The sequence below is a fragment of the Glycine soja genome, chromosome 17 (assembly GCF_004193775.1).
Source record: "Glycine soja cultivar W05 chromosome 17, ASM419377v2, whole genome shotgun sequence".
Taxonomy (NCBI): Eukaryota; Viridiplantae; Streptophyta; class Magnoliopsida; order Fabales; family Fabaceae; genus Glycine; species Glycine soja.
In genome coordinates, this window is record NC_041018.1 from 7,701,008 (window position 1) to 7,723,340 (window position 22,333).

The following is a 22,333-nucleotide window of genomic DNA, read 5'->3' on the forward strand; positions in this document are numbered from 1 at the left end:
AGAAAGTAATTAATGATTTTATAACCAAAATGGGCAATGAGAAAATGTATGGAAGTCATAATAAACTGAGAACTGATTAGAAATTGATAATTTGAGTTATAAAAAGTCTTGCCGGTAAAAACAAAGAATCACTTGAAACTACAGCAGCTGTTAAATGTTTATGCATTCTTTCCATAGCATCCAATATAACTGATAGTTGACTGTTTTTGTAGTCCGTGATAACCTGGAAATATAAATAGAAAACTTTTATCTCACAAAAAGAGCAGAGTAGAATTACTATTATTATTTTTTTTAAAAAGCATATGAAAACTTTATTTAGTGTTCTCAGTGTCCCTTTCCATACCTGAAAGGGTCCAAATATTTCTTTTGTTACAAGCTCAAAATTCCCATCCTTCATAATTTCCTCGAGAGGAACATAGACAGCTGTTGGTTTAATAGCACCCTAAATAGATGGAATTGAATGGTTGTCTAGAGGACTACCCCCAAAGAGAAGCTTTGATCCTGGTATCTCAAGCAATTTATTCTTGTGTTCAAGCATCAAATCAGTTGTACACTGCAACATATGTGAAGAAAAATTAAGAATTTCAAAATGAAACTTGTCATTGCATGATAGAAAGCAAACAAATCTTCTGCCAAATGTGCACCAAAAATTCAAGAACTAAATAAATATTATAACATCCTGTTTGGATGCATGAAGAAATGGCTTATCAGAAAGCTATTTATTTTTGGATATATAAGGTTCACTATCCACCAACAATGTCAAACCAATGATGCACAACTTACATCAGCTAAGGCAAAAACTTCGAATTTGACTCATCATCCCAGCAGAACCAAAAATGAAATAATATAAATGAGTAAACACAAATCAGTGTCCAAACTTCTTTTAGTGTGTCAATCAATTGCATATCCTCCCATACCCCTCTTCCTCCACCCCCTCCCTTATTTAATCATTACATAAAAGCATAGATACCTTCTCCATATTTTAAATGTAATGTAAAAGAGATGATAATTGCAACTATTGCATTTTGCATATAATTAAAGTTAAAAAATATAACAAAGCATTTGAACTTTCATCGCCTTAAAGAGAAGAATGCCACAAACTTTGAGCGCACCGCCAAAACAGTTCTAAATGTTAGATCCTAGTTCAATAAGCTAAAAGGGGAAAATGATTGACATGTAATACTTACTGTGAGGACTGGGCCGATTGTCAAGTCTTCTAGCTTTCTTCTCTCAGCAAGATCTTTCAACTTAGATAGCAAGGATGTTTTAGACCAGTTCTTAACAACAGAAATTCAAATCCTGAAGTTAGTAAAGATGCAATACATAAAGTGCATCTTACAAAATAAATAATAAATGTACATTTTCATCTTCACCAATGAGATTAACCTTATGCATAAATAATAATGATTGTGCCGAGCATTTCTGACCACTGCATGCATATGCATCCTGATCACAGACCCAAGCAATGTAATCTTCCAGATCCTGAAACCAAGAAACCTTAGAGAAACTATTATAGAACTGAAAATTGAGTCGGTATGACATCCACAAAAAAATTGTAAGAAACCTGATGGACGTCAGGGCCCAGTATTTTCCAGTCAAATCCAGCATCTTCCAATTTAACGCGACCTTTCAAATCAACAGTCAACTTCTCTGCCACTCTTGAACTACCAGTAAAAAGGGTCATTCGTGGATGTGCCTGTAAATGTAATACTACTTCATGATACAATGTCATTGTCATATTATAAAAGGAACATGCAACCACATATAGATATTGATGTATGATTAACACAAAATAAAGGAGCTTGAAAGGCAACACGATCCAACAAGACTAAAAAAGGAGGTCCATATGAGTTAACATTGAGATCATCATAAAATAGAAGCATGAAAGTAAATTGGCAATCTTTCAGGAATAATATTATGCTTTTAAGAATCAATGCCTTGGATGTGAAAACAAAGGTACCAAACAACCAACCTCCAGCAACAGCTTGTTCATTGTCTTCCCATCAGAATTTATGAAGTCTGCATCTTCTACAGGTAGGCCACAGGTATGAAGCAGGCACAACATTTGTTCCATAATGGCTCACCTACATTAATTTGAATCAACAATTCAGAATTATAACTACTGAAAGATTTGAATTTTAAAGGTAAATAAAATTAATATTTCCAAAATCCGATAGATGAAAGAGTAATAGCCAATAGATACAATGATTTCTTTAACTGAATGAGAATCTGAATACCAACCAAATCAAAGATTATTGCATGGCAGGAAAAATACATAATCCTCACACAAACATTTGCAGGGAGAAAAAGCATTGCGTCACAATTATTTTCACCTCAACTAATTGAGATCAATATTTCATGCAGCCTATAGTCTAGCCCTGTATAATGTCATAAAAGTATGCCAAAATCAGAGCCAAAAGAACTTGCCTTGCTATCAACTTTAAGGACTGGCTTGTTGCCCATGTAAAGTGCACCCATCAATTGAAGGACAGCAATCTCCAAGGGAAAATTAAAAGGAGTAATAATTGCCACCTGCAGAACACACTTTCAGCTTTAAGAGTACATCAGGAGGGAAGGTGAATTATTTATTGGTTTGCATCAAGGGTCAACCCTTAGCCCCTACCTTTTTACCTTAACTCTGGATGTCCTCACGGAACAAATCCAAGAGATAGCGCCGAGATGCATGCTTTTTGCAGATGACATAGTCCTCCTTGGAGAGTCGAGGGAGGAGTTGAATGAGAGGTTGGAAACTTGGAGACGAGCTCTAGAAACATATGGCTTTCGCCTAAGCAGAAGCAAATCGAAGTATATGGAATGTAAGTTCAACAAAAGTAGGAGGGTATCTAACTCAGAGGTGAAAATAGGAGACCATATTATCCCTCAAGTCACACGGTTTAAATATCTTGGGTCTGTAATACAGGACGATGGAGAAATTGAAGGGGATGTGAATCATCGCATTCAAGCAGGATGGATGAAATGGAGAAAAGCATCGGGGGTGTTATGTGATGCAAAGGTACCGATCAAGCTAAAGGGAAAGTTTTATCGGACTGCGGTAAGACCGGCGATTTTGTACGGAACAGAATGTTGGGCGGTCAAGAGCCAACATGAGACTAAAGTAGGTGTAGCGGAGATGAGGATGTTGCGGTGGATGTGTGGTAAGACTCGACAGGATAAAATTAGAAACGGAGCTATTAGAGAGAGGGTTGGAGTAGCGCCTATTGTAGAGAAGATGGTGGAAAATAGACTTAGGTGGTTTGGGCATGTAGAGAGACGACCGGTAGACTCTGTAGTGAGGAGAGTAGACCAGATGGAGAGAAGACAAACAATTCGAGGCAGAGGAAGACCCAAAAAGACTATAAGAGAGGTTATCAAGAAGGATCTCGAACTTAATGATTTGGATAGAAGTATGGTACTTGATAGAACATTATGGCGGAAGTTGATCCATGTAGCCGACCCCACCTAGTGGGATAAGGCGTTTGTTGTTGTTTTTTGCTTACTAAACCAAACAATCGTGAAAAAAGTGCAAAACATCTAGCACAGCATCACTAATCACTAATCTAATTAAATCCAAAATGAGAAAACATTCAATTCCTTTTGTATCTCTTTTCTTGAGTAGAAGTTAGATCTATAGGACAAACTTTTTCTGTAGAAGACAAAAAACTATTTTTGATTAAAGATAGCACTTACCTTATAAAAGACATAAGTATTCTTGCAGGCAATGATGCCTGTGCCCAGGGTTTTGACCTCCCATCATATGTAAAAAATTGAAACCTCAAGAAGTATTCCTTTTTCTTTTCTTTTTTGGGATAAAAGACAATTTTTATTTTGCTTAATAACCAAAGGGAAATTAGATACTCCAGCCAAGGTCATCAATTTACATTGGCTTGATATATAGAAAAAACTTGCTTTCATTTTTCATTTCTTCCTTCTCTTAGAGTACACTTAACCAATTACTTCCATAGACTAATGTGCTTGACCACAAGGTAATCGATAATTTTGGCACAATAAACAAGCACCATTGGCAAGAGAACGACATAGACTCATTTTTTGCCTTTAAAATATAGTATAACAATTAAAAGAAAACAAAAATAAATGAAACAAAATCCTTACGGGACCATATGGCCAACGAAAACCATGACTTTGTTGTCTAAGATGATTTCCAGGGACACCAAAAGACCTTGCCAGGAAACGAACCTGAAAAGATTTTGTAAAAATGAAGCAAAAACAATGAAGAAATCACTAAAGGAATTGTGTGAGCTTTGTAAAATCCTAGGGAAACCACATAAGACAATGTTAGTTTTGTGGGCGTGGGTGTGTGCGCATGTACCAGGACTAAATTCTCCCACTAATGAAGAATCAATGACTCAAGGAAATTTATCAATATATACCATTCAATGAGCAGTTTAGATTCTACCATCATTCATTACAGAGAATGGCATATTTGAACTTGGGATTTCATTAATTTAGCAATAACATATCTTATTTTGATATACCTGATCTCCTCAAAAATTCTCTAGAAACTTTTGGGTCACATACACTTCCCCAAAAGCCTGCTGGTAACTCTTAGGAGAAACTCTTTGTATTAACTTTGTAAAGAAATCTGAAACCTGAGGGTCATGCAGTATAGATTATTTAATGTTTCCAATTAAACAAGAAAAAGTTGATCTTGAATACAACAAGTAGCAAAGTAAGATTAAAAAATAATAATAAATATTAAAAAAAAAACTTTCTTTAGTTTGAAATACCTTAGGAAGTGATAGCATGTGAGCTGCCTTAGTAGATATATCTCCATACATAAGATATCTACAAAAGATTTATAACAAAAACTACATTGCATTCATAAAAGATGGCCAAATAAGAACATAAGCATTGATATCATATCATGCTCTAAAGCATAAAATACTTGCAACAAATGTTCAAGTCACTTGTTTTCCTAAAGTGAAAATGAAAGGCATGTGACAGTAGATGATTTATTCATTTTCATTGTTATCATATGTAGGTTTAGAATACTAGGGTCTCATGTATTTTAGTTACTCCTCTTTGCATAAGTTTAAAACCAACCTTGTTGAAGTTCATTTTATAATCCAACCTTTGGTTAATCAGGAAAAATGAAAGCAAGTCTGAAAAGGATAAGTACTCCATTCACACTTTGCGAACCAACCATCTGAAAATTATCTCACGTTTCCATTTCAAAAGAAAAATAAGTGTCATATGCTATCCAAAAAAATGTTGTGTGACTTACAAAAGGTTTAAAAAAAGGCTGAAACCTCTGGGAATAGTCTAGAAACTCTAGATAATCCACCTATGCATAATTGCATCCTCAGCAAAAACCTGTTTGGGCAACAGTTTCCAATAATGGACAACACAAGGCATAGAGGTTTATATTCAACCATGAGGCCCTAATCACTTGTTTCTCTTTTGACCTATATGGAAATCATTAATTAATCCAACCAAAAGAAAGACAGTTTTATGTGTTTCTATTTCTATAAAGAAGGGAAGAAGAGATACAAATGACAATCTGCACTTACCTCTCTGGTGCCTTAAAAGGATTGTGTACACCATGTTTGGGACAGCTGGACAAGCTCTTTATAAAAGGCTGATAAGTCAAACACAAGAAAAACATTAGTCAAGATCTCTGTTTCAAACTAACTGTTGAATTCCAACCAAGTACCAACTCATCTATAGTCTTTAAATTGATTTTTTTTTATTTTCTTTTTTAACAAACTGATGAGAACCTTGTGTCATACAAAGAGGTTGAGGCTTCAAACTTGAACCTCCTGTCAACCAATAGGCATGGTGAGTGGTGTCTAGTAAGATAATGCCTCAGTCACTTTATATTTCATAGTTTGAACTTTGAAGGGTGAGGAAGTAATAAAAGAATAAAAACTTGAACATATCAAGCTGAATTCTCACTAAGAAGCAGTTTTTTGTGTGTGCCACAAAAGGAACATATTTCAAAATAAAATATTAAGTTAACAGGACAAATAGTTCATCACAGGGATGCACCTGAATGCCCGTTTCATCAACTTCAGCAACTTTAATAAACGAGTCTCCATTTAAAGGATCTGCAATTGTGTTCCAATTTGAAGATCCTACCCATTTACCTTGCACTGAAAGTGAAGACAATACAGAGGGATAGTCATCAAAGTACAGCACAATAAGTTTGATTAAAGATGAATTGTTGATAAATATGTGGAGCACAATTCCCAAAAAATATGCAGCAAAAATTTACAATAACTCTAAACTAAGTACAATTCAGATTTTGATGCATGGAAGGAAACAAAATTAAGGGAAATATGTTCAGGAATCCCTCCTTTTCCATCGCATTTCAATTTCTTTGATGAACATAATATTTAACGATCTGCTTTTGGATTTGATAAATACTTGAAAAGCAGGTTGGACAACTTACTGACAGAATCATGGAAAATAGAGATGAAAAAAGATTAAGTGCATCTTATGATGGTAACCCATTTCAATCTTTAATCACCAAATTTATCCAAAGGATTATGAAATTCATAAGAGTACTAATGCTATCTGCAAAGAACAATAGCATCACAGGTTGCTTGCCATACCCAAGTGCAAAACTTCAGCTGGCCTAGAACCTGATACCTCTTCTGCTTCTACTGTGGCAAATGATAATGAATGAGCACACCTGCTATATATTGTAAACAGGAATTTAGTGTTAATGTTTTAGAATTATATAAAATAAATATAATCAAATAAAAAAGAGTCACCAGTTAAGGCTGATACTTTTATCTTTGATTGTTTTTTAAAGGGATGAAACCACAAAATGGCTTTTCTAGCATCCCTGTGAGTGAGTTATTTAACCGAACAAATAAAAATCAACACAATGCCTCAGCTGCTCTTGACTTGAGTTCTGAAAAATGATCTAACCCAATCAGTTTGGATAAATGCAGTCAGACCAAAGTAGCAAAACAATTGACCCTCCCAAAACCAGTAAACTGCTGCCAAAAATATATTTATTATGATACAAATAGATCAGTGAATTGATTAACTATTAAAATTATTAAATTCCGCTAACTAAACGAGGATCAGCATTGCGAAAATCGAATTAAATTAAAATCCTTTGGGAATCAATTTTAGGGGACAAACAAAAACAAGAGATACCTAGAGAAAGCAAAAGAAGCAATGGCATTGTGGTTGCGTGAAATTGAATCCTTAGTAGCTCTGCTAACCAAAGACTTGAACATTCCGTTGGATCAGTTTCTAAAACCTTCACTCACTCACTCAATCACTTTCAGTTGACTTCAAAACGAAGTGACACTCTCTAATCCAATTTATTCGTATAAATATCAAAATAGAAAGGTGTCACTTTCAAGTTCGATAGAGTAGTTAGTTTCTGAACGTAATCTTCTAGATTCTATGACCCACGTGTTGGACACGTACGAGTGAGTCAGTCGCATGATAATATTACCCGGTCTTAGAAACACATGTCACATGGAGATAGCATGGGTTACCGAAACAAATTTGGACTGCGTGAATTAGGGGAAGATTTTTTTATAAATCTTGAACAAAAGAGTGATCTTAATTCTCAAGTATTATTCCTAAAAACCTTTTTATAAATCTTTCTATTATTTTATTAAAAAATACTGCAATAGTGAAAAAAATTAATTACATTTCCTATTTTAAATATGTATAAAATATTATAAAGAATTAAAATAATTCTAAAAATAATAATAATTAACCAAGAAATAAAATTAAGATACATCATATCAAAATATCAGCACATGGCTATGAGTCTATGACAAGGCTATTAATTAATATAAATATAAAATATAGAGATGTTAGAAACATATTGTACTTTTTAATATTCTCTCTTATACTGTATTCATTAAACCATGAACTTTTGTAATTTTCAGTAAATTTCTAGAATTTTTTAATATATAATTCTGCTTGTAATAGGAACCACTCGTAATTTGAAGTTGTTGTTAGCACAGAAGCGTTTCTTGAGTCTCATGAGGTCACACCCATTCACATTCACCTCCACTTCTATCTTTTTTCCTTCAATTCCCTGTGAATTCTCTACGTTTGGATTGAAGACCCGGAGGTATTTTTTAATTCATGGATAAGTATAAAAAAAATCAATGGAAAAGACACTGAAATTAAAACTACCAATGGAAAAATGATATGTTGGAAATTAAAAACAAATGATTGCTCAGGGATTTGAATTTGCATTATGCAATTGTTTTTAGTTTTTTTTTTTTTTTGTTAATTGTTCTTTGTCAATGCAAGTAAATGACTATCTTTAATTCGGGTACAAGCTTTCACTTTTAGCGTCTCCCACACAACACAAGCACCAAAACACAATAAAGAAAGCCATTGGATCAAGTGGCGATGCTTCAGATGATTAGTCATTTGATGCTACTGTATGTCCTCATTGCACACTTATACAACAATACTTCCATATTCTAAATGGTCTTTATTCATTTGACATTCACTTAACATAATAGAACATATTACTCTTAATGGAATTATTTGTCCTACTTTTTTATGCAATGCATTATATATGTTTATATTTTAAAATATTTATATATAGGGGTTTTATTTTATTATTTCATCTAGGCCCTAGGGCCCATAACATGTAAGGACCGACAAGCAAAGGAGCTCTGAGAGCCTGTAAGCCAATTCTTTAAATTATTTAGATAAGATTTTTTTTTTTACAGCATTAGATATGAATTATTTATTCTACACTGTTCGGCATCAATACAATTTGATTCCTTTTATCATGTCAGCACCTCAACCGATGATGATCTCACCAATTATATTTCAGCAATAAAAAAAAAGCCTAATAAAATATTTTTTTTTCATAAATTTATTCTAAAATCTAAAAATGTCATGGAGGGGCTGTGGCATATCCTACATGCAAATATGCTTCCTCTTACATTCTTACTCATCGCTTCTATCATAAATAGGACACACCCTCCTAATTTCGTTGTTCCTATCATAAATAGGACTTTTCTCAAGTAGAAGGAGGAACTTCCCAATTCTTTGGCACAGGCCCAAAATCATAGATTATTTCTCTGTGGCAAGACCATACAAGTTTTATAGCCTCTGGTGTTCCAATTCCTGCACCTCTAGCATCACCAGCGGGTCCAAACCTACAATGAAATTATTATTTTCAACTAACTAAAGCATCATTTCTTAGTTATGTACAAGTAAAACAAGTTGAAAAAAATATCAATTTACCAGTGATTCTGTGGAGCTCCGGTCGTCCTTGCTCTTAAACCAGCATAAGTAGTACCATTTACTGATTTGCCAATGACTTCCTGCAAATACGTGTTTAATCACAATGACCACATCAGAAGATAACACAATTATGTGCTCAGCAGACAAGTAACATGTTGGATATAAGTGTCAGCCATAACTTTGGAGTTGAACTCTAATTACTACAAAATATCTTGCAGGCAATTGATATAAGTAGAAAAAAAAAATTCAGCGTGCGGCATAAATAGAGTCCAATCCCCTAAACCATAATTTTGTTTCATGAATGAAATTATGAAAACACAAGGAAATAATGATTTTTATGACCAAAATGGGCAATGAGAAAAGTTGATAGGAGTCATTCTAAATTGAAACTTAAAATTGAGTCATACTAAATTGACCAAAATCACAATTATTAAAAATTGATAATTGTTCATGTCATACAAATAAATTTCAGTTATAAAAGTCTTGCCTGTAAAAACAAAGGATCATTTGAAACTACAGCAGCTGTTAAATGGTTATGCATTCTTTCCAAAGCATCCAATACAACTGCTAGCTGACTGTTTTGATAGTCCGTGATAACCTGGAAACATAAATATTTATCTCACAAAAAGAATAGAGTAGAATTATTATTATTTTTTACTAAAAAAAAGAATTTTTTTTTTAAAAGGGCATATAAAAACTTTATTTTCATGTTCTCAGTGTCCCTTTCCATACCTGAAATGGTCCAAATATTTCTTTTGTTACAAGCTCAAAATTCTTATCCTTCATAATTTCTTCGAGAGGAACATAGACAGCTGTTGGTTTAATAGCACCATAAATAGGTGGAATTGAATGGTTCTCTAGAGGACTACCCCCGAATAGCAACTTTGATCCTGGTATCTCAAGCAACTTATTCACATGCTCAAGCATTGAATCAGTCGTAACCTGCAACATATGAGATGAAAAATCAAGAATTCCAAATAAACTAAGCTTGTCATTGCTTAGAATAAAGCAAACAATTATTCCGTCAAAGATGCACCAGCTAATTAATAATTCTTCAGTTTACCAATAAATTATTCGTTTTTGGATATATAAGGTTCAAAGACTACCAAATCAAATAGAAGATATCAATTAAGGCATAAACTTTGAATTTGACTCATCATCCCAACAATAACGTTAATCAAATATTATAAATGAATAAACACAAATCAGTATTCAAACTTCTATTAGCCTGTCAATCAATGTACTGAAGATTGCTCTAAATAGCTGAGGACAAATCAATTGCATACCCGGCAACCTTTGATATCTAAAGCCTTATTTAGTTATAAGTTATCCTCCCACATTCCACACACCCCTCCCTCCCTTAACCATCACACAAAAGCATGGATAACTTGTCCATATTGTAAATGTAATGAAAAAGGGATCGAGGGGTGATAATTGAAATTTGAAACTAATACATTTTGCGTATAACTTACAAGAATGAATCCGTTCAATAAGTAAATTTACAAAATATTACAAAGATGGTTGAACTTTCATAAACTTCAAGAGAAGATTTGCCACAAACTTCGAGCAGGCCACCAAAACAGTTTTAAATGTTAAATCCTGGAACAATTACTAGAAGGGGAAAATAACAGGCATGCAATACTTACTGTGAGAACTGGGCCGATTGTCAAGTCTGCCAACTTTCTTCTCTCAGCAAGATCTTTCAACTTAGATAGCAAGGAAGTTTTAGACCAGTTCTGAACAAGGGAAAATTCAAACCATGAAGTTAGTAATGACACAATACATAAACTCATAAAGTGCATAATACAAAATAAAAAAACCAATGTAGTTCTTGGGGACATTTAGTCATGAACAAAGTACTCATAATAACCAATGTAACAAACCTCATGCATAAATAACAATGATTGTGCTGAGCATTTCTGACCACTGCATGCGTATGCATCCTGATCACAGACCCATGCTACGTAATCTTCCTGAAACCAAGAAACCATAGAGAAACTATTGTAGAACTGAAAATTGAACTAGTGCCTTTATGGTATCCACAAAAAATTGTAAGAAACCTGATGCACATCAGGGCCCAGTATTTTCCAGTCAAATCCAGCATCTTCCAATTTAACACGGCCCTTCAAATCAACAGCCAACTTCTCTGCCACTCTTGAACTACCAGTAAAAAGAGTCATTCGTGGATTTCCCTGTAAATTAATACTACTTCATAATCCAATATCATATTGTAAAAGGAACATGTAACCATATAAAAGTATTGATATTTGATTATCAAAAAATAACAGAGTCAAAAGGCAATAAGATCCAACAAAATTATAGAAAGAGGTCAAAATGAGTTAACATTGAGATCATCATGAAATAGAATCATAAAAGTAAATTGGCAATCTTTCAGGAATAATATTATGCTCTGCAGAATCAATCCCTTGGATGTGAAAACAAAGGTACCAAACAACCAACCTCCAGCAACAGCTTGTTCATTGTCTTCCCATCAGAATTTATGAAGTCTACATCTTCTAGAGGTAAGCCACAGGTATGAAGCAGGCGCAACATTTGTTCCATAACAATGCTCACCTACAACAATTTGAGTCAATAATTCAGCATTGTCACTGCAGAAAGATTTGAATTTAATAGCAAATAAAAGTCACATTTCCAAAATCCAATAGATGAAGAACAAAATAAGAAAGAGCAATAGATACAATGGTTTCTTTAACTAAATGAAAGTACCAACCAAGTAAGAAGAGATTGCTTGGAAGGGGACACCCCCCACTCCCCCCCAACCAAACACAAGTACACACTCAGGGACGGATCCACAAGTAGGGGCCTTGGCCCCCCCTCCCCTAGGACCCTTTATGTATATATGAGACAAAAAAAGAAAAAATAAAATTAAAAAAATACTAATTAAGGAAAATATATAAGAAAAATAAGTTTTTGAATTAGTATTTGCTTAATTTTGTTCTAGTAGTGGGTTATATCTCTAATTTTACACAAATTAATAATAAATATTTTTTAAAGCTTATTATTTATTAGAAGTTAAATATTTAAATAATTTTGTAAAAAAAATTTGGGCTCCCCCTTTGATATAGTCCTGGATCCGTCCCTGCACACACTCATAAACAACCCAGAAAAAAGCATCAGATAACAATTACTTTCGACACAACTGATTGCGATCAGTATTTCATGCAGCCTAGAAGCAAGCCCTGTATCAATTTTGTATTAGATGTAATGTCAAAAAGTATGCCAAAATCAGAGCCAAAAGAACTCACCTTGCTATCAACTTTAAGGACTGGCTTGTTGCCCATATAAAGTGCACCCATCAATTGAAGGACAGGAATCTCTAAGGGAAAATTAAAAGGAGTAATAATTGCCACCTACAGAACACACTTTCAGCTTTAAGATTACAATAGGAGGGGAAGGTGAATGTTTATGGTGTGAGAAAAAAATCTAAGCAATCACTTACTAAACCAGACACTCATGAAAAACTTCAAAATGTCTCCACATAGCATTACTAATCTAAAAAATTCAATTCAAAATCAGAAAATGTCTAATTCTTTTTTATCTCTTTTCTTGAGTAAAAGTAACATCTATAGGACATAAACTATTTTGTAAAAGACAAAACTATTTTTTATCAAAGATAGCATTTACCTTTCAAAAGACTTAAGTTTTCTTGTAGGAAAGAATACCTTGAGTCCAGGGTTTTGCCTTATTATTATATGTAACTAACTGAAACCTCAGGCAATATTCTTTTTCTTATCTTTTCTGTTTTGGGATAAAAGATGATTTTTTATTCTACTAAAGAACCAAAGGGTAACCAGCCACTCCAGCCAAGGTCATCGATGTACATTGGCTTGACGTATAGAGGCAACTGAATAAGCATAATAACAGTTATACCACAATCCACCTCCTTGATAACAAATCATAGTCACAACTCACAATTATTACGAATTACTAAGTTTTATTTTGGAAAACTTGGTTAGTTTTTCATTTCTTCATCTCTTAGAATTAACCCATTACTTCCACAAACTCATTTGCTTGACCAAAAGGTAATTGATAATTTTTGCACAATAAGCAAAGCACTGTTGGTGAGAGAATGACATGGACTCATTTTTTTTCCTTTAGAACATAGTATACCAATTAAAAACATATCAAAGCTAAACAAAACAAAATCCTTACCGGACCATATGGCCAACGAAAACCATGACTTTGTTGTCCAAGATGATTTCCAGGTACAGCAAAAGACCTTGCCAGGAAACGAACCTGCCAATATTTTGTTTAAAATAAAACAACAAAGAAATCACTAAAGGAATTATATGAGCTTTGTAACATCCTAGGGAAACCATATAGAATAATGTTAGTTTTGTGTGTGTTTGCATGTGTGCATGTATCAGTGTTAAATTCTGCCACTAACAAAGAATCTAGGTATCAATGATAGAAACAAAATTGATCAATATCTACAAGTCAATGGGCAATTATGATTTTTCTATTATTCTCTTACAGAGAATGGCATATTTTTACTTGGAATTTCATTTATTTAGCACTAACGCGTCTTATTTTGATATACCTGGTCTCCACAAAAATTCTCTAGAAACTTTTGTGTCACATAGACTTCACCAAAAGCCTGCTGGTAACTCTTTGGAGAAACTCTTTGTATTAACCTTGTAAAGAAATCCAAAACCTGAGGGTCATGCAGTATAAATTATTTAAAGTTTCCAATTAAGGAAGAAATAGTTTATCTTGAATACAACAGGTAATAATACATGATAAAGTAACAGTAAAAAAATAATAATAAAATTAAAAAAACTTTCTTTAGTTTGAAATACCTTAGGAAGTGATAACATGTGAGCTGCCTTAGCAGATATCTCTCCAAACATGAGATATCTGCAAAAGATTTATAGCAAAAAACCAGATTAAATTTCATAAAGTAGACAAAATAAGAACATAGGAAATCATGCTCTAAAGCATAAAATACTTGGAACTAAAATAGCCAAGTCAGTTGCTTTTTTGGAGAGAAAATGGCAGCTGGGTGACATTAGAAAGTTTATTTATTCAACTTCTTATCATAGGCAGCTTTAGAATACCAGGATCATGGTATTTTAGTTACTCCTCTTAGCAGAAGTTTGAAAGCAATGGGGTTGGAAATTTATTCTACAATCCAACCTTTATTTTGTCAGGAACTATTGAAACGCACCTGAAAAGAATAAGCACTACCATTCCATTCACACCTAGCAAACTAAACATTTGAAAATCACATCATGTTCTGCTTCAAAAGAAAATTAAAAACTAAATTGTCATGTCATTTGCTATACAGCAAACTGCTGTATTATTTACAAAAAAAGGCAGAAACCTCGGGTTAATCTAGATAATCCACCTATGCTTACATCCACAGTAACATCCCATTTGGGCAACAGTCTCCTATATGGACAATATAAGGCATGGAGGTTTATATTGAAGGATGAGGTTCCCATCATTTTTTTTCTTTCTTTGACCTATATGACAAACATCAATCCAACAAAGAAAAAAGATTTTTATATGTTTATATTTCTATAAAGAAAATAAATAGATACAAAGGATAATCTGGTCATACCTCTCTGGTGCCTTAAAAGGATTGTGTGCACCATGTTTGGGACAGCTGGACAAGCTTTCTACAAAGGGCTGATAAGTCAAACAATAGGAAAAAGTTAGTAAAGATCTCTGTCTCAAACCAACTATTGAATTCCAATCAAGTACCAACTCATATATAGCCTTCAAATTGAAATTTATTTCTTTTCATTTTTCACAAAAAGACGAGAACTCTGTCTCATGGACGGAGGTTAAAGCTTCAAACTTAAACCTCCTATTCAAAAAATAGGCGTGGTGGGTGGTGACTGATAACATAATAACTCAGTCACTCTATATTTCATAGTTTGAAGGGTGAGGAACTAACAAAAGAATACAGCCTTGACCCTATCAAGCTGAATTCTCCCTAAGCAGCAGTTCTTTATGTGCGCAACAAAAGAAACATATTTCAAAATAAAATATTAAGTTAACCGGACAAATAATTCAATACAAGGATGCACCTGAATGCCTGTTTCATCAACTTCAGCAACTTTAATAAATGAGTCTCCATTTAAAGGATCTACAACTGTATTCCAATTTGAAGATCCTACCCATTTACCTTGCACTGAAAGTGAAAACATACATTCAGAGTGATAGCCATCAAATCAGAGCACAATAAGTTTGATTAAAAATTAATTTATTGATAAATATGTGGTGCAGAAATTTACAATAACACTCAGTACCATTCAGATTCTGATGTATAGAAGGAAACAAAATAGTGGGAAATATGTTCAGGAATCCTTTCTTCTTTTTCATCACATTTCAATTTCTTTATGAACATAATATTTAACAAACTGCTTCTGGATTTGATAAATACTTGAAAAGTAGGTTTGACACCTTGCAGACAGAATCATGGAAAGTAGAGACAGAAAAAGATTTAAGTACATTTTATGATGGAAACCCTTTTCAATCTTCAATCACCAAATTTATCCAAAGTACTATGAAATTCATAAGAGTACTAATGCCCCTTCTGCAAAGAACAAAAACATCAAAGGTTTTGGGGCATACCCAGGTTCAAAACTTCAGCAGCCCTAGAGCCTGATATCTCTTCTGCTTCTACAGTTGCAAATGGTAATGAATGAGCATACCTACAAAAATGAATTCAGCACTCAAAATACACAATAAGACTTGTATCACAAGCTATAGAAATGAAATCGAGTAATAGTAAACTATTTTAGAAATATGTACAACAAACATGACCAAATAAAAAAAAATACTGGTTAGTAGTTAAATCTAATACTTTATCTTTGAATTTTTTTTGTATAAAACGTGAATTGGAGGAAATTACAAAATGACTTATCTAGCATCCCTGTGAGTCATTTAACCTAAGAAATAAAAAAATAATACAATAATGCTCCAGCTGCTCTTGACTTCAATTCTGAAAAAATTATCTAACCAAATCAGTTTGCGTAAATGTAGTAAGACAAAAAATAGCAAATCAATTGGGCCTCCAATACGACAGCAAATTGCAGCCAATAAAGCATTATTATGATGCAAATAAATCGGTCAATATATATTCTGGTTTAGAGTTATAGCCTTGCTAATATTCTAAACAGTACTCAGCTCAGGTAATCATTAGCTAAATTGTTTTTTACAAATCCTTAGTTACTCAAATCATTTTTTTTATATATAGAACTAACATCTTAAAATGTTCTGTAACAAACAGTACTCTCAGAAACATCAGTGTTTGTAAGCAGAACACGGACCTAATCATAAACCTAAATACATATAATATTTTTTATTAGATAACCCGAAGTTGATCGTGGAACGAATTAAAGTTCCAATGAACACAATTTCAACTGTTTCGCAGATAACTGGAGGCTATTTTTCATCTAAATCACAGAACAAGCTGGGTATCGAATTGATTAACGATTAAACTTACTAAATTCAACTAACTAGACGAGAGAAGATAAAAGAAGATACCTAGAGAAAGCGAAAGAAGCAAAGGCATTGTGGTTGTGTGGAGTTGAAACCCTAGCTGCTCTACTAACCAAAAGCTTGAACATGCTGTTCGATCACTTTCTAGTTTAGTCCAAAATGAAGTGATGATCTTGCTGAGTACACGTGGGATTTATCGTGTTTCTCTTGAGTGAAAATATTGGTTAGTAGTTACCGTGGTGCTGGCCTGCTGGGAGGTGGTTGATAATTTTTGCTTGTGTTAGTTTATCTTCTTTTATTCACATTTTATTTTGTACGGATATAATTGTTAATTACCTCTTTTTGTCAATGATTATTATATTGTGACTAATCAAGTTAAGCTCAAGTAGTAAAATAGATTTTGACTCAAGCTGATCTTCAACTAGCGAATAATTTTAGGCAAAAATATCAAATGGGGTTCTTTTTACAAATTATTTATCTAAATGGGTCTGTTTTGAAATTATTTACCTCGTGAGTCTCTTTTTATACTACAAGGCGCTTCTCCGTGTTGAACGCACCCCCCGAAATGGTGACACGTGACATGGGTTAGGAAGTGGTGGTCTGTCAGACGCGACCACACGTGGTGGCCTGCTGTCAGGCGTGACCACACGTGTCAGGCGTGACCACACTTCCTTTCAAATACTTTAACGTTTCAATCTTATTGCGCAATACTTTTAAAATAAATAAAAATAAATAACGATAATGTGAATGATACATAAAAGAATCGACATTTATTTGTAACGTCTATGTAAATGTTGGTTATTAAAAAAATATACCAACAACATCAATAATTATGAGCTTAACTAATAATAATAATAATGTGGTGGACATAAAAACAACTACAATAAATAATTATTGTCATCAACAAACAAATATAACATATATAAACACAACATAATTATAACCAAATATTAAATTATTAAGTTACAATAAATTACTATTTATCACACAAAAAATATAAACAAAGTTACAATAAATTTATCGTCCGTGTCAATTTGTTTATGCACCTACAAAATATAATCATTATTATCATCAACAAAATAAATACTAAATAATGCTATAATATATCGAAGATAACAACATTTATTAGTTTTGGGCAAAATTTATAACCGGTATAAAGCAATTCAACAATAATACATACAACAGTAAGGAGTGAGACTCAGTTGAGCGTAAAACACTTCAACGATTTCGTAGTGCAAATGGAACGAAGGAGGAAGAGGGGTTTTATAGAGAGGCGTGGAAGGAAGTGTCTGACAGACCAACATGTGTGATCGCGCCTGGCAGGCCACCACGTGTGGTCACGCCTGGCAAGTCACCACTTCTTAACCCATGTCACGTGTCGTCATTTCAAGAAACGCGCCCAACAGAGAAGCGCCTTATAGTATAAAAAGAGACCCACGAGATAAATAATTTCAAAACAGACCCAACCCATTTAGGTAAATAATTTGTAAAAGGAACCTCATGTCGTATTTTTGTCAATATTTTTATCATGCTGATTTTGAACTAGCCTAAATCATACGTAAGTTAACTCATTAAAATCTAACTTTAACCAAAATGCATTTTATTAATTTAAGTCAAATTTTGTTTTCCAAAAAAATTAATCATATTCAAACTTGGGAAGTTTTTATTGTTGAGTAATGCTAAATTATAAATAAAAATATTATTATTGTATCTACTTTTTTGCTGTAATCATTTTCACATGTGATTTTTTTTTACGAGCACGTGTGATATCAATTATTTGTGACTATTTTTTTTATGCTACCAATATAAATGTAAATTTGGGATAATTAGCAAAATACTAAAATATGTTAGTTTCAACTTTCAACTCTTCTTTTTCTCCTAGAAAAAAAAAATACTTCCAACATTTTTGCGGAGAGTCGAGAACCAAACTTCTTTTCGGAGGATGAAAACCAAACTTGAGATAAATTAAGAAGGGCCGAATTCCTATTTATTGGGAACTAGTCCGTTTTTATTTGGATTATTTTTTCTACATTATTTAAATTTTATACACCCAACATATTTTAAAAAAAAATAACTTTTTCTCTGTATAGTCTATGAATTAGCAATCCGTAAGACCAATCCGTATGAACTCATACGGATTATTAAAAATATATTTTATGAAATAATTTAAAATTAATGACTCAGGTCTCGAATATGTTATTTTTGTATTATCAAAGTTTAACCAATTAAGGTAATAAATCAATTATGTTAAAAAATAATTAATATCGTTATATATAACATTAAAATTTTTAATGTTTATTTAATATACATATAAGTTTACATAATAAATTTTGTATCAATTAATTTTGATATAGTAATGTATTTTTTTCATATATAAATTTTAAATAAAAATCATAAATTTAATAAAAATTTCTAACGTGTAGGACTTACGGATCCGTATGAGACGTACGAATTGACAATCCGTTGGGACTTACAGATTTACAATCCGTATGAGACTTCAATCTGTAAGTCTCTTATGGATCCGTATGAGGCTTACGAATCACCAATTCGTAAGCCACAATCTGTATGGATTGTATGTAAGGGTATTTTTTTATTTTTCCCTCTCATTGTTTGGTATATTGGAAAAATGTAGGTGCAAGATGAAAATCCCTTTTTATTTTGGACTTGGTAGGTTATATTAAACAAAAAGGCCTATGTTGTCCAACACATGCTCCATCAAGGGAGCTGCTATTCTGACTATCCTAACTGCTATTCTCACCGGTCACCATTACATCATTGGTCAGGTTCGTAACAAACATATTAAGTTCTCACATCCAAAGAGTTTAACATGTATTTCTTTTTTGTAATTTATATTTTTAAATTTCTGATCAACTAATCAGAGGATATCAACTACTTTAAAAATATGAAGAATTAAAAATACTATTTATTTAAAAAATTACGAGCAAGTATCATGTATTTATGTTAGACTCATTGATGACATGATAAGTTATCATTCAATGTTATTACTTGATAATATGAATTAAAATTATAAGAAAAAAATTAAAGAATTAAAATCAAAACAAAAATTTTTAAGGACTAAAATAAAAAATAAAAATCTCTTATTTTACAAGGATAAAAAGTTATTTAAAGTTAAAATAAATTATTTTAATTTGCTCAAATCATTCTCAAAGATCACTCAATTAGATATTATCATAATCGAAATTCCTCGAATCATTAGCACATTAAACAAAAGGAATCATTTTTTACCGATACATCTATTACTATAATTATACGTGTATTTGATAAGACAGTCGTATCTTAGGGATCCCTCAAAATTATATATATTGAGTAAGAAAAAATTAAAGAAATTAACGTGTTCGAGTTAAAAATAAGTAAACATATATAAATAAATAAATAATAACTAATGTTTTAAAAGTTGAATTAATGAATCTGTATTATTAGTATAAATTAATTAATTTAAATTCTTCATTGATAATTTAATATAATTTTTTAAATAATAATTATAAAAATCAATAAATTTGTTTATCAATATAAAATTGATTCATACGGTTAATATATATATATATATATATATATATATATATATATATATATATATATATATATATATTAATTGATTTGCACCGCTGTAAGAAATAAATTATTTCACTAATCTGTTTTATCTCTCTCTCTCTCTCTCTCTCTCTCTCTCTCTCTATATATATATATATATATATATATATATAATGGATAATAGATTATAGTCAGTTAATCACTTAGTCACTGGTAAGAGTAAAATCTCATTAGAAGAGTTGCATCCTTAATGGATAATTTAATATACGTATTCAACAATATCAATGTTTTTGAATCTTTTTGGTTCTAGCTCATAGAAGCACTATTGCAAAAAAAAAAAAAAAGAAGATATTTAACGATGATTAAAAGACACCTTTAACAACAATTATAAATTATCTTTATATTTAACATCCTTTAAACTTGAGACTTTTAACAACAATTATAAGACAAACCATTATAGAAAAGTCTAACTTTCTCAGGCTAGGAATAAATGAAATAATTGAACGTGAACGGAGTTGATCCCTAGATTGTCATTGCCATTTAAACAAAAAGAGAAAAGTTGTCTATATACTATATTACATACATTTAGAAGTACGGTACCAAACAATTGGATAACTAGTAGGTTAAATTATTCTACACATATACAAAGTATATGACCTTGAAAGTTCAATAGTTTTTTATATCTGTCATTTGCCAACCTAACTTGCCTCCCTCGTTTTCTATGGCTGCGGTGACGCAAGACATGTGTGATACATTGATACTACTATATTAACTAGTTGTCATTAAACAAATGTGTGATGCACATTAAATACGTAATAATTAACACGTTAATTAATTGTGATTACATATGATGATACATGAATATTAGTTGACTAAGATTATTATACTCTCTTTGGACTTTTCCATTGACCAATTTATATGGGTGTGCCTCGTTTATTCCACAATCTTACAACTTTTATTTTAAAGTTCATTTGATTAGATTAGGTTATATATCATATTAATCGTCTTTCTAAGAATTTGATCATTCCTCCTATATTTTTCACTTTGTTAGTCTAACACTAATTAATCTTCTTAGATTTTTAAAATAAATTAAATTCACATCTCGGACTAATCTTTAATTAGAAAACGTCAGAATAATTTACTCTTTACTTATGTACAAAGAGATAAACTATATATTATATATGAATGAAATGTATTCTAATAAATTTATAATTTGTTACACGTTAGTAATGTAACGTCCGTGATTGATAATTTTTTCGGTTACTCATATTTCATGGTATTTTTTCAGTATCAATAATTGTTCTCACAAATCAATATGAAATTTTTTGACATATTTTATTCTTACTTAGACGTTTTTTTGATAAATTTCTAAAAAAATCACTTATCTTGTAACTACTAAAAGTCATACACACTTAAAGGTAAAGTTTTTAAGTGACTATCGAAAAAGTAAATCCATCTTATTGGTATGAATATTATCAATTAATTATTTTTTTCATATCTACATAATCTTTTTATCATTCTCTTTTTAGTGTGATTGGTGGGATGTTACATAAATTAAATCAAAGCCCATGGAATTGATTGAGTTAAATAATATAGAGTTTTGCATATACTCATAATACACAAGTTGGAGCTCCTAGAGTTTCGTTCTTCTCTCTGTAGGAAGGTAAATGAAATATTTTGTATGTTCTTCAAATTTAACTGGAATACTCAATACTGTCCTCTCTTCTTAAATTTATTTGTATATTTTTATATCCAACAAAGTTAATTTAAACCTTAAATAGTGTTTAATTAAAACTTGAATAGCAACATAAAGAAAAATTAAAATTTCAAATAGAGAGAAAAACTGAATTAGCATTAAAAACGTCTTCCTTCAACAGTGGGCACTACACTGCGTTCAAAAGTCTATCTTCTAATGCTTATAATAGTACGTAGTGACCCAAAAAAAACAGGCGATGTGGGGGGCTCGTAGATATTAAACTTTAAATAATAATAATAATAAAATGAAAAATGGAGGAAGTTGTCTTCCCCTAACCCGAATCAAATCTAAATGAAAAAGAGAGGCTGACAACAAGATCGACTTTTTAGAATGAGACATTAAAAC

At 32.0% G+C, this 22,333-nt stretch overlaps 1 protein-coding gene and 1 pseudogene across 1 annotated transcript; both read right to left on the reverse strand.

Moving 5' to 3' along the window:
• On the reverse strand, positions 1–7,272 carry LOC114393028 (annotated as a pseudogene).
• A 1,366-nt stretch (positions 7,273–8,638) lies between these two features.
• LOC114394037 (probable aldehyde dehydrogenase) lies at positions 8,639–16,941 on the reverse strand. Its single transcript, XM_028355585.1, has 16 exons — positions 16,726–16,941; positions 15,811–15,890; positions 15,264–15,367; positions 14,792–14,859; positions 14,028–14,085; positions 13,769–13,882; positions 13,381–13,464; positions 12,474–12,578; positions 11,668–11,781; positions 11,268–11,399; positions 11,091–11,180; positions 10,854–10,943; positions 9,940–10,149; positions 9,695–9,805; positions 9,208–9,287; positions 8,639–9,119 (listed from the first exon to the last, which is right to left on the reverse strand). The coding sequence occupies exons 1-16, from the start codon at positions 16,806–16,808 to the stop codon at positions 8,981–8,983; spliced, it is 1,662 nt and encodes a 553-aa protein (XP_028211386.1). The 5' UTR covers positions 16,809–16,941; the 3' UTR covers positions 8,639–8,980.
• Between the last annotated feature and the right edge of the window lie 5,392 nt (positions 16,942–22,333).

What these genes read in the sequence shown, in the direction of transcription:
- LOC114394037 (XM_028355585.1), bottom strand. Translation starts at nt 16,808, where the DNA reads ATGTTCAAGCTTTTGGTTAGTAGAGCAGCTAGGGTTTCAACTCCACAC. An exon ending in CCTTTTAAGGCACCAGAGAG is followed by an intron (nt 14,086 to 14,791) that starts GTATGACCAGAT and finishes AATCTTTTGCAG; the next exon opens with ATATCTCATGTTTGGAGAGA. An exon ending in ATGATCCTTTGTTTTTACAG is followed by an intron (nt 9,288 to 9,694) that starts GCAAGACTTTTA and finishes ACGTATTTGCAG; the next exon opens with GAAGTCATTGGCAAATCAGT.